Below are 13,591 nucleotides of genomic sequence, written 5' to 3' on the forward strand. Positions count from 1 at the left end.
CCTTAGTGATGTTGACACAGAGGAACTTGAAGCTCTCAACTGCTCCACTACAGCCCCATCGACTATTTACACCCCCCCCATTGACACATTGACTCTGTACCGGTACCCTCTGTATATAGCCCCGCTATTGTGATTTACTGCTGCTCTTTAATTATTAGTTTTTCCTATCTTTTACTTTTTTTTTGTATTTTCTTAAAACTGTATTGTTTCTTCGGGGTCGGTGTCCCTTCCACAGGACGGTTGAGCTAACGTAGGCTAATGCGATTAGCATGAGGTTGTAAGTAACAAGAACATTTCCCAGGACATATACATATCAGATATTGGCAGAAAGCTTAAATTCTTGTTAATGTAACTGCACTGTCCAATTTACAGTAGCTGTTACAGTGAAATAATACCATGCTATTGTTTGGGGAGAGTGCACAATTTTGAACATGAAAAGTTATTAATAAACAAATTAGGCATATTTGGGCAGTCTTGATACAAAATATTGAACAGAAATGCAAGGGTTCATTGGATAAGTCTAAAACTTTGCCCATCTAGTGGCCAAAATCTAAATTGCAACTGGGCTGGAATAATACATTACGGCCTTTCTCTTGCATTTCAAAGATGGCACAAAAAAATTCAAAAGAACGGTTGTTTTTTTCTTTGAATTATCTTTTACCAGATCTATTGTGTTATATTTTCCTCCATTCCTTTCACAACTTCCAAGAGTTTTTCCTTTCAAATAATATGCAAATCCTTGCTTCAGGGTCTGAGCTACAGAGTTAGATTTGAGTCATTTTAGGCAAAAAATGATTAAAAAAAAGGGGCAGATCCTTAAGAGGTTGGGCTTGTAAATAAGCATTTCACTGTAAGGTCTACTACACCTGTTGTATTCACCACATGTGACAAATACAATTTGATTTGATCATGGCTCCTGAATGTGTTGCCCAGTCTGAAATCAGTCTATTGCCTACCTCCTTGCTTACTGTGCACCCCATCAAATGATTTCTTCCCCTGGGAAATTCTTTTTGGAGTGGGAATGTTTGAGGGGTCTGAGCATTATGCATATGTCACTTACTGGTACAAGATTAGTATTCTTGGTGACTAGATTTAACAACATTACATACAATATGTATTCATTATGAACAGGCACTGCAGCAATAGGACACTATATTTAGATAATTACATTTTAGTAATTTAGCAGATGCTCTTATCCAGAGCGACTTACAGTTAGTGCATTCATCTTAAGAAAACATATCCCAGGCATAGTAAGTACACTTTTCCTCAATAAAGTAGTTACATGTATCAGCAAAGTCCGATCTAGAAAAGGGTGGGGGGGTCAAGTGCAAGTGTATACTAGATAACACTTTTGAAATGAATAACACATCCTTCTGTAATAAGAACTCATTCACTTTATATGTTTGTTTAGGGATTTTATTAATAACATATTAAAATGTAGAATTTACTAGGATATCTATGGTAGGGACATTGTGGAATAAGGACTACTGATGGATGGTTTATTTCAATACATAAGTGCAAGCATACAGCGACTATCTACGACAGCCTGTTGTTCCAAGTGGGTTAAATGCTAAACATCTATAATTATTCTTGCTATCAAACATCACATACATAATTAATTACAACCAAATATCATTATGTATTTGTTTACAAGAGTAAACGCTGGTCTGACTAAAAGGCAAGCTTGTCCCCGCCCCCTCGTTGACCAAAAACTTGCATGAATTCGATTTGAGTGAAGGCTAGCTAGCTTGTTATCCTACATCGACTCATAGCAAGTCCACAATCGTGGAGTGTACATTTGAAGAGGTATGAGTATTAACTATTTTTAATTTATATATATATGAAATCCATAATATATGACAGGAAGTGTATCTCCTTTTACTATGCCTCATCGGTCTTCCCGCTTTTTGTATCAAACTATGTTCGCAAGTTAGCTGCTAACTAACGTTAGCTTGTTGAACCGCTAACGTTATGCCACATGCCATGGTGGATGCATTAACCTAACTAAAAACAATAACATCAAATCCTAAATACTACTGAAATGAATAGTTTCCAGACGACTTTACAACTACAAAATAGCTTTCTAAAATGAGTTGCCTTCGATGTACCTCAAATCCAAAATCCAACTTTCGACACATTTGCTATTAACGTTAGCTAGCTAGGTATAGTGCTAGCTAATGCCAACGACAGCTTGCGCGGTCCAGTTGTTCACCGTGTTGATACGTTATACGGTTAGCCAAATATAAATAAGCTTTCTTAATGTCATAACTAGCTAAATATTATTTTATAATCGAGCAAATTACTCCGGAATTTTCCCCTCACCGCTCTCGGAAGTCTAGACAACACTGTAAACTTAGCCAGGATTTCCGGCTCCTTTGCATTTGCCCCTCTGCTGTTTTGTTTCCGTTTCTTCCATTTCCGTTTCAAAGTTTTCCAGATTATAAGTTTCATAGTTTATTTTCATCGACATTTAAATCAGTTATTTTAGTGAATACTTTTTTTACAGTCAGTATCAATTGTGTATTTCACATGAGAACCAACCCCCGTTTGGCGCTTGCCTCACCGCTCCACGTAACGTCGCTGACAAATATGCTGGCTAGCGAGCTTTGTATTGCTACAACATTGTAGAGCTATGCTACGCGTATAATGAGTATTCGTACCGATGTATATATACACGAAGTGTTTGCTTTCAATGGCGTTAAATTGAGCAAGTTTATATCATGATTTATAAACTAATGGCCCACCGCAAGGCCTATGCGTTGGAGAGGCCTCGCCCTGGAGTTAGTACTTAAGCGCACACAACTCTCTGCCGCCCAATGAGAAACCGATGAACTCTATTCATCAAAACTGTCAGTCACTGGTCATGAACCTTGTAGATTTTATTTTTTAAAGCATTTTATTTGGTAAAATGACACTTTTCATTAAATGCATTCAAGGTAATTTACTAAATGTTTTACTGAAGTGACAATTTTGTTGCTATTCCTCAATGTTATTTTAATTGTATATGAAACAATATACCACGGGTATGACGAACAACATTTTTTTTACTCTTCTAATTACGTTGGTAACATGTTTCATAATATCAATAAGGCGCCTCCCGGTTTGTGATTTATGGCCAATATACCACAGCTAAGGGCTGTAGGCACTCCATGTTGCGTTGTGACCATGAACAGCCATTAGCAGTGGTATATTGGCCACATGGTATACTGGCCATATACCACAACCCCTAGGGCCTTATTGCTTAAATATACCAATCAGCATCCAGGGCTCAAATTACCTGGTTCATAATTATAATTGATGATATCTGATGTTAAGCCATTATATGTGTTTTTAACATCAGAAAATAGTTGATGTCATCTAAATGTTGATTGATACTTACCCCCTGCCTGTCTTTTCCTCAGAATAGGTTTAATCTTGGTGTACAGCGATGTCTAAAAGCGAGACCGAGGAGATGATAGAGATCGAGATCGATGGACAGGAGAAACAGGAGTGTCTGGAGGAGGGGTGTGATATATTTTACAATGTGAAAAGGCACCCATAAGCCCACCAATTTAAACCCAGCTCCCTCCCTACTACTGATGACTTAACATTACTATTTGTGTGTTTTTGTTTGTGTGGTTGTGTCATTTTCAGGGTTGAGGAGCAGACCATCACATCAGCCGATCTGATCCAACAGGACATCGACATCAATGAGCCAATCGGTAACCTGAAGAAGCTCCTGGAGCCCCGTATCCAGATGCCATTGGACGGATATGAGATCTGTCTACAGGACATCCAGGTACTGATAGAGGCCTGTATTTAAGGGGTTGAAATATCTGTCCGACCTGATAATAATGGAGAGTCTCATGTGTTTTAGAGTTTATCATTTGCTGGAGAAATGTGTTTAGCATTATCTAATTTATTTTGATCTCCCTTTCTGACCCTCCCATTTGCTCCCTCCTCTCTTATTATTCTGTCCTTTTCTCTCTCCCTCTCCTGTCCACTTTCTTTCTGTCTTTCCAGCTACATCCAGACCACAGCCTCTTTGATCAGGGAGTGAAGACCGATGGCACAGTGCAACTCAGCCTACAGATCATCACCAAGCCAGGTAGACACATAAGACTCTGCACTAAGACTTTACCAAAACCCAGGCACCCAAACTATAGACGCACACAAATGTTGCACCATAACAATTAGACTGTCGATACTTTTGAATCACACTCGAACCTCCACTCGCCTCCTTTCATCCAGGCGAGGAGAAGCTGAACATCCTGGAGATTGTGAAGCCGGTAGAGACGGTGGAGGTGGTGATCGACCCAGATGCAGCGGGGGAAGAGGGCACCCTGATGGAGGAGGAGGGCCAGCTGATCTCAGTGGAGCGCTCTTCCCTGTCAGACGACACATCGGAGCAGGTGACCCGCTGGGCCGCCGCACTGGAGGGCTACCGCAAGGAGCAGGTCCGCCTGGGGATACCCTACGGTGATGAGTACACACACTGAAACACATGAATAAAACACAACACAGATACACGCACGCTCTGAAACACAAAAACATAATTAATCAGGCAGTTACACACCATTGTACAAAGTGAGGCCATTTTGCTGCAGTTGCCTAGACATTTTTAACAGACGATAAAGCTGTAGTCCGCATCCTAACAGTCTTGTAATGTGTCTCTCCTCTCAGACCCAGTACAATGGACGGCAGACCAGGTGATCCACTGGGCAGTGTGGGTGATGAAGGAGTTCAGCATTGACGAGATGGAGGTGGGTGGGATTCACATCCTGGGTTGCGACCTCTGCACTTTCACCCAGGACGAGTTCCTGCAGAGGGTCCCCAGTGGAGAGATCCTCTGGAGCCACCTGGAGCTGCTTCGCAAGTGTGAGTCACTGAGTTAGTGTGTTAGGGTTAAGGGTTAGCCTAAGTAGAGCCATAATAACCATATTGTTTACACATGCTTGGTCCCTTCCCACTGAGAACAGACATCAAATAAAATTGTATTCGTCACATGTTTTTATTTTTTATTTAACTAGGCAAGTCAGTTAATAACAAATTCTTCTTTACAGTGACGGCCTAAGAACAGTGGGTAAACTGCCTTGTTCGGGGGCAGAACGACAGATTTTTACCTTGTCAGCTCGGGGATTCGATCTAGCAACCTTTCGGTTACTGGCCCAACGCTGTAACCGCTTGGCTACCTGCCATCACATGCAACAGGTGTAGACTTTACTGTGAAATGCTTACTTACAAGCCCTTTCCCAAAAATGCGGAGTTAAAAATGACACAAAAAAAATAGCACAATCAAAAAAGGAAATGGTAACACAATAAGGCTATATACTTGGCCCTCTGTTTCATGTAGTTCACAATCAGCTAATTTGTCTTGATCACGTTGAGGGAGAGGTTGTTGTCCTGGCATCACAATGCCAGGTTTCTGACCTCCCTATAGGCTGTCTCATCATCGTCGGTGATCAGGCATACCACCGTCGTGTCGTCGGCAAATGTAATGGTTGTGTTGGAGTTGTGCGCGGCCACGCATTCATGGGTGATCAGAGAGTACAAGAAGGAACTTAGCACGCACCGTTGAGGGGCCCCCGCATTGAGGGTCAGCGTGGCGGATGTGTTGTTGCCTACACTCACTACCTACTTCCTGTAAGGAAGTCCAGGATCCAGTTGCAGAGTTAGGTGTTCAGTCCTAGGGTCCGTAGCTTAGTGATGAGCTTTGAGGACACAGCATTCTCACATAGGTGTTCCTTTTGTCCAGGTGGGAAAGGGCAGTGTGGAGTGCAATGGAGATTGCATCATCTGTGGATCTGTCAGGGCGGTATGCGAATTGGAGTGGGTCGAGGGTGCCTGGGATGATGTTGTTAATGTGAGCCACGGCCAGCCTTTCAAAGCATTTCATGCCTACAGATGTGAGTGCTATGGGGCAGTAGTCATTTAGGCAGGTTACCTTTGATCTTGGGCACAGGGACTATGGTTGTCTGCTTGAAACGTAGGTATTACAGACTGGGTAAGGGAGTGGCTGAAAATGTCAGTCAAGACACTAGCCAACTGGTCAGCGCATGCTCTTGAGTGTTCGTATTGTTAATCTGTCTAGTCTTACTCACATCGGCTACAGGGAGTCTATTCCACGTTGATTTCATTGAAATGATGTGGAAACATTGTTTCAACCAGTTTGTTCCTAGTGTGTTCAGATCTGAAAATTCTGAAGGGATAGAGGCTATGAAAGGGGATTGAGAGCCTGGGCAAGCATGTTAATTGAAGTTGGTTTTAGCTCATACTGTATCTGTCCCTGTTCTTTACAGATGTGTTGGCCAGTCAGGACCAGTCTGGCCAGGAGGCCACAGTCACCATTGACCAACGTATGTTTATTTCCTTTCTCTCTGACTCACTGTCACCCTGAATGCACCTACCACCATCTTTCCTCTGTGTGAGTTGTTGCCTGTAATAAAAAGCATGAGCTGGTGCACACCCAGAGAAAATGATTTTAATGTGGAGGTGCTGACTAAGGGGAAATAAACTGTAAGCTATAAAAAATATAAAAAAAATCAGCATCACTGTGCCTCCTTCGGGGTCTTGAGAAGGCACGGTGATGCCGAAACATTGATGTTTTTTTTTTGTTGTAGCTTACAGTTTATTTCCCGTTAGTCAGCACCTCCACATTAAAATCATTTTCTCTGGGTGTGCACTTTTAATTAGGAACACCAAACTGACCATAGATCAGTGTCTAACTTAATCATGTATGTTTTTGAGTGTTTGAACCTTCTGTCTCCGCCACCAGAGGTCCAGATCATCCCGGCCGCTGTGCCGACCTCGCACACCACCATTAAGGTGCTGAAGCAGAGCCGCGGCCCCAAAACACCCCGCATCTCCGGGGGAGAGGAACGCAGCTCACCTGGCAACCGCACAGGTATGCATACATGTGTGCGTACACCTGAAGAGCATAAGTCTTGATGTTTTTTATAAGTGTCTTAATGGTGTATGTGCTCAAATCTGATGTGGATGTACACACACACACACACACAAACACACAAATGTCCTCTCACCTGTCCTTGCAGGTAACAATGGTCAGATCCAACTGTGGCAGTTCCTGTTGGAGCTGTTGACTGATAAGGATGCTAGAGACTGTATATCCTGGGTGGGAGAGGAGGGAGAGTTCAAACTCAACCAGCCTGAACTGGTGGCCCAGAAATGGGGCCACCGCAAGAACAAGCCGACCATGAACTACGAGAAACTCAGCCGAGCACTCAGGTATGTCAATCGGCCTGTGTACCCCCCCCCATTTTCCTCTCTTAAATTTCCTTTGCATAAATTCAATCTCTTATCTTATGTCTTGAACTTTCTTGTCTTGTTTCATTTGAGCCCTTTGGCCTATGATAGGGCTAAATTGAAAGGTTTCTTACAGAATAAATATGAAATTCATATGCATAAGCATGGTAGCAATTGAAAGGGAACAGTTTTGAGGTTATGGGAAAATTATGGGATAAGCCCAAATGTGCGTAAACAACAGTTAACCTGACACAAGACTGAATTCAAACATTACACTGTAAACGTTTTGTGCATTTTACATATACTGTACTTTTTGCCGCATTTGTTGATAGCTAAATATGAACATACTGTGAATACATTCAGTCACATGATTAGGATATTCCTGTAAAATGTGTGGTAGGTGCAACATAAGAAGAAAACAAATTACAAAGGTTTGAGTGAGCGGACTAACTGGTGTCTCCAAGTGGCCACACACTTCTCCAAAGTGCACAGTTCCTAAGTAATTTCAATGCACTTTTATGAAAAAATGTATTGAATATGCTTTCTTTGAGCTCTCCTAGCAGTGCCGTTGAGGAACTAGAGCAAGCACACTTGTAGTCGTTTTGTTTGGAACACAACCCTGTATCCCCATCACACAATTATTGTTGTTTACGCAATCCAAAAACGGCCCATTTATAAATCGCAATCTGGGTCAGGAGGCCATCATTTGAAAGCTTGTTCTTTTACCAACATAAGTTATAAAATCCAATCTTAGTGTTAGTTTCACAAGGCAATTCAGAGATGTTTTGGTGTGCATAGAAAGATTCAGGTGTGTGTTCCACAACATATGATCTTAAAAATAGACTGATATATTCTGTTCAGAACAGCCCAGGTTATGCCGCCATGTCATCTTCTACCTCGAATATAGTGGCCATAAACGTTGACACTGTAAATGACATGAGTGTTTTACGGAAATGTGAGAAGAAAAAACAAGACTTGGCACCCTTATGTAGACACAGCTCCACCCACATCTGTTCCATACACCAAATATAACCATGTGCATTTCAGTAATATTCTAATGAAGGGTTTATGTAAACACGTCTGTAAAACCACAATGAGGACAACGTGGTTTTACAAATATGTTTTATGTTAACACTATTAGAATATTTATGAAATGCACATTGTTATATTTGGTAACCTGTATTTTCCCTCGACTCGACCCCATTCGATGCATGGAACGGATGTGGGTGGAGCTATATCTACATAAGGGTGCTAATAAATAACAGTCTCAAGCTCTGACGAAGGCCGTGAGGCCGATACGTAAGACGTATTAAAGGTCAGTGATTACTATCGAGAGCAGTGTGCGGGTTTCTTTTTTCTCTCATCTTATTCAACTGTTACCATGCACCTGCAAAAAACCTAGCTCAGATGTGCAAGTGCCTTTTCGAATTATGATATGGAAATGTGTAGTGCTTGTATGGCATCACAGCGGTATTTATTATAATCCTCAACATCTCATCTTTCAAAATACATTGAGTCCTCTTTACAGCGTTTCTCTCACTCCAATAACAAAACGTTTGCAAAAGTTGCCCAATTAGCGGGAGGGATGTGGGCAACTTCTTGTCGCGTGCAGTGCTCAGGTTCAGAACAGCTGTAAGTCAAAACCCATACAGCGCTGTGAAACGTAGAGCCTGGGCTCTGGCCATTTCATAGCATGTTACTGTACAGCCACTGCATTCCAATGTAGGTGCTTATCGGTGCACAAATCTGCCATTTTCAACCCCTATACAGGTATGAGTGTAAAAGGATACTTCATCTGATTTATTTTCTCAGGTATTACTATGATGGGGACATGATCAGCAAGGTGCAGGGCAAGCGCTTTGTCTATAAGTTTGTGTGTGACCTGAGGACTCTGATTGGCTACAGCGCTGCTGAGCTCAACAACCTGGTGACTGAGTGTGAGCAGAAGAAGCTGGCCCGCATTCAGTTGCACGGAATTGGCCAGCCCATCACCACTGTGTACGCCTCCGCACAGGACAGCTGAGGGGGAGGAGCCTGGGGCTCTTTGATAAGGGTAGAAGTTGCCCATAGGCACAGATCTAGGATCAGACTACTATGACCAGCCCTAAGCTTAACCATTAGAAGGTGGAAATGATAAACTGACCTTAACTGTCTATGGGCAACTTCATCCTACTCCTTTGGGTTTGATTGGAGACGGGGCTGAGGCAGGATGGGGAGGTTGTTTTCTTATTTTATTTTAACCAGGGCGGGAGAGTGTCTGGATATTGTGTGTGTGCCTCAGTGTGTGTGTGCATGAGCGTTTGAGTGAAGGAGTGTCTGGATATTGTGTGTGTGCCTCAGTGTGTGTGAATGAGCGTTTGAGTGAAGGAGTGTCTGTGTTTGAAATATGAGCTTTGTATTTTTTTTGTTCCTTTATCTGTAGCTTAGTATCCTTTCCATTGTATATACCGGTTCTCCATGTTTTTGATAGCCACAAGGACAGTGTATTTTCATATTTTCCATTTATAAATGATCTGTTTTGTATTTTATTTTGAGTGTCTTTTTCCCTGATGAGCTGGACATTTTCTGTCCTCCAGGGGGATTAAAGTTTCAAGTTTTTTCCTAAGGACTCAGTGTAACATTGCTCCAATGTAATGTGTATACACAAACACACTCTTTTGCGCCATGATAACGTTTTCAAATGTTTCCCAGTTCCTCCTATATAAAACACTTGTCATTCACACAGTACCCAAGCTCTGTCATGAATAGAACAGAGATCTGTATGTATTAACATTTTTTTTATTGATGGGATGTGTGTAGAAAGCTTTGTAAAGGTACAACGAAAGTCAGAATTAACAAATGAAAGACGGCACGAGTATCCTCGACAACACATTTACCCGATTCAGTTTGTGTGTGTGTAGATCTGTGGAATAATTGCACAATATGAATGTCACATTCATGTCTATTGGAGGCTGTAGTTTGACTTAATTTTGGGAGGGGGTATGTCTGGTCTCTACTGCCTCTAAATACTGATCCCAGATCTGGGGTGTGTTCAGTGAGGTGAAACATTCTGAATGGCGGCAGGGTAGCCTAGTGGTTAGAGTGTTGGACTAGTAACCGGAAGGTTGCGAGTTCAAACCCCCGAGCTGACAAGGTACGAATCTGTCGTTCTGCCCCTGAACAGGCAGTTAACCCACTGTTCCCAGGCCGTCATTGAAAATAAGAATTTGTTCTTAACTGACTTGCCTGGTTAAATAAAGGTAAAATAAAATAAAAATAAAAAAATAGAAATGTAACAAACACTACTTAATAGACAATGACATCTGATCTAAACATTGATGTTGTGCCCTCCATATCAGGACCCAGATTCACAAAACCTTAAATGTGTTCTTAACTGGCATTTTTTCCTTAACTATAGATTTAAGAAGGAAATTAAGTTGCTATTCTTCAAAGGTTATTGGGGAAAACAATTGCGCTATTTCTTATGTTTTGCCTTGAGAAAAACATTAATAAATTAGATTGTTGAAAATAATGTCCTTAATTCCAAGATATAGCTAAACTCAGGGCAGTGAGAGAAAAAGCTCATGAAAGCAATTGAACATATTTAATTCACTCAACCATCATCTGAAAGTTTCAGTATTGATTATTTTAAATCCAAGAACATGTTTTACAACAGTATTTTCAGTAAGGAATATGCTAACACATTTGCCATGTCTAGCTAGACACCTTGTTTTTTTAATGGCAAGAAGATATGAGATTGTTGAGGAATTGCACTCAGGAGCTTATTTTTCTTAGGTTTTTGCACAATACGTGTTTTGTGAATCTGGGCTCAGGTCCGTTTTTCACCTCGCACACATTGGTCCGAGATCAATTTTACCATCAAACTGGTCTGAGGTCAGTATTTCTTTAGCCTCTGCTTTTAAAACCAGGAGGTCTGAGACTTTGAGATTTGACAAGAGAAGCAAGAAGGGGGATATCCACCATGAAACACATAGGTACATGTATCAAACACTGGAGGGAATGTGTGTGTGAAGAGTGATGATACGAAAGGTGACAGGGAATGTCAGATTTGTACATTCTAATTTTTATCACACTCAATCCCTGCCCATCTCTATCAACTTAATCTAATTCTCTTACACACCAACTCCAAAGCGCCGCACACACACTAAGCCGACACAGCACAAAGAGAGAGGGAGTGGTAGAGAAGGGATGGGATGGGGAGCAGGGCTGTTGGGGGGGATCTATGGGACAGAGAGAGGGAGTGATAGAGAAGGGGGGGGGGGGTCTATGGGACAGAGGGAAAGAAAGAAAATGAGTGAAAGCCTGAGAAAAATAAATTATTATATTCATAGATATTCACAGATGATTTAGGAATTGGAAAGATTTCTGGAATAAAATGAGGAATGGAGCTGAAACACAATTCTATGGACATGGAATATCAGTTAACAGACAGGGAGTGCCGATAAACAGAGCAGTAATACCAGTAAATCATCTGACTCTAAATGAGTGCATAGAACGCAAACAGTAACACATTCGACTTCCTTTCAGATACTATTACACTTCATATTATATTACATATAGAGCATTCAGCCCATGCAGCTAAGACAGAATGAGGCATGGGGGGGGGGAGAAAACAAAGGAGAGCACAGATTCTGTTCAAAGCATGTCTCCGTGACAACAAAAAAACAGATTTGAAAAACGTTTTTTCTCTTCATATCACAAGATAAAAGAAGACAGTAAAATGTTCGATCCTGCTAAGTGTACATGTGAGGCCCAGTCCCCACGATAGGAGCCAGGTTCTCTATGTACAGTGCCTTGCGAAAGTATTCGGCCCCCTTGAACTTTGCGACCTTTTGCCACATTTCAGGCTTCAAACATAAAGATATAAAACTGTATTTTTTTGTGAAGAATCAACAACAAGTGGGACACAATCATGAAGTGGAACGACATTTATTGGATATTTCAAACTTTTTTAACAAATCAAAAACTGAAAAATTGGGCTTGCAAAATTATTCAGCCCCTTTACTTTCAGTGCAGCAAACTCTCTCCAGAAGTTCAGTGAGGATCTCTGAATGATCCAATGTTGACCTAAATGACTAATGATGATAAATACAATCCACCTGTGTGTAATCAAGTCTCCGTATAAATGCACCTGCACTGTGATAGTCTCAGAGGTCCGTTAAAAGCGCAGAGAGCATCATGAAGAACAAGGAACACACCAGGCAGGTCCGAGATACTGTTGTGAAGAAGTTTAAAGCCGGATTTGGATACAAAAATATTTCCCAAGCTTTAAACATCCCAAGGAGCACTGTGCAAGCGATAATATTGAAATGGAAGGAGTATCAGACCACTGCAAATCTACCAAGACCTGGCCGTCCCTCTAAACTTTCAGCTCATACAAGGAGAAGACTGATCAGAGATGCAGCCAAGAGGCCCATGATCACTGGATGAACTGCAGAGATCTACAGCTGAGGTGGGAGACTCTGTCCATAGGACAACAATCAGTCGTATATTGCACAAATCTGGCCTTATGGAAGAGTGGCAAGAAGAAAGCCATTTCTTAAAGATATCCATAAAAAGTGTTGTTTAAAGTTTGCCACAAGCCACCTGGGAGACACACCAAACATGTGGAAGAAGGTGCTCTGGTCAGATGAATCCAAAATTGAACTTTTTGGCAACAATGCAAAACGTTATGTTTGGCGTAAAAGCAACACAGCTCATCACCCTGAACACACCATCTCCACTGTCAAACATGGTGGTAGCAGCATCATGGTTTGGGTCTGCTTTTCTTCAGCAGGGACAGGGAAGATGGTTAAAATTGATGGGAAGATGGATGGAGCCAAATACAGGACCATTCTGGAAGAAAACCTGATGGAGTCTGCAAAAGACCTGAGACTGGGACGGAGATTTGTCTTCCAACAAGACAACGATCCAAAACATAAAGCAAAATCTACAATGGAATGGTTCAAAAATAAACATATCCAGGTGTTAGAATGGCCAAGTCAAAGTCCAGACCTGAATCCAATCGAGAATCTGTGGAAAGAACTGACAACTGCTGTTCACAAATGCTCTCCATCCAACCTCACTGAGCTCGAGCTGTTTTGCAAGGAGGAATGGGAAAAAATGTCAGTCTCTCGATGTGCAAAACTGATAGAGACATACCCCAAGCGACTTACAGCTGTAATCGCAGCAAAATGTGGCACTACAAAGTATTAACTTAAGGAGGCTGAATAATTTTGCACGCCCAATTTTTCAGCTTTTGATATGTTAAAAAAGTTTGAAATATCCAATAAATGTCGTTCCACTTCATGATTGTGTCCTACTTGTTGTTGATTCTTCACAAAAAAATACAGTTTTATATCTTTATGTT

The 13,591-nt window shown here is 41.5% G+C and overlaps 1 protein-coding gene across 3 annotated transcripts; it reads left to right on the forward strand.

Moving 5' to 3' along the window:
* The first annotated feature begins 1,658 nt into the window (after nucleotides 1–1,658).
* LOC110502012 (GA-binding protein alpha chain) lies at nucleotides 1,659–9,962 on the forward strand. 3 transcript variants are annotated; one of them, XM_021579908.2, is made up of 10 exons: nucleotides 1,659–1,806; nucleotides 3,402–3,504; nucleotides 3,634–3,778; nucleotides 4,003–4,087; nucleotides 4,231–4,458; nucleotides 4,663–4,857; nucleotides 6,279–6,335; nucleotides 6,755–6,883; nucleotides 7,032–7,224; nucleotides 9,055–9,962. In XM_021579908.2, exons 2-10 carry the CDS (start codon nucleotides 3,428–3,430, stop codon nucleotides 9,263–9,265), a joined length of 1,320 nt encoding a protein of 439 aa, XP_021435583.1. In that variant the 5' UTR covers nucleotides 1,659–1,806; nucleotides 3,402–3,427; the 3' UTR covers nucleotides 9,266–9,962. The 3 variants fall into 3 exon arrangements, with proteins under 3 accessions (XP_021435583.1, XP_021435585.1, XP_021435586.1); XM_021579910.2 differs by having other exon boundaries at nucleotides 1,667–1,806; nucleotides 3,407–3,504; XM_021579911.2 differs by lacking the exon at nucleotides 1,659–1,806 and adding an exon at nucleotides 2,397–2,936.
* Nucleotides 9,963–13,591: the final 3,629 nt, after the last annotated feature.

The sequence above is a fragment of the Oncorhynchus mykiss genome, chromosome 22 (assembly GCF_013265735.2).
Source record: "Oncorhynchus mykiss isolate Arlee chromosome 22, USDA_OmykA_1.1, whole genome shotgun sequence".
NCBI lineage: Eukaryota > Metazoa > Chordata > Actinopteri > Salmoniformes > Salmonidae > Oncorhynchus > Oncorhynchus mykiss.

Coding starts and splice junctions, on each gene's coding strand:
- LOC110502012 (XM_021579908.2), top strand. CDS start 3,428: ATGTCTAAAAGCGAGACCGAGGAGATGATAGAGATCGAGATCGATGGA. Junction 4,088..4,230: donor ACAGATCATCACCAAGCCAG/GTAGACACATAA, acceptor CCTTTCATCCAG/GCGAGGAGAAGCTGAACATC. Junction 6,336..6,754: donor CACAGTCACCATTGACCAAC/GTATGTTTATTT, acceptor CTCCGCCACCAG/AGGTCCAGATCATCCCGGCC.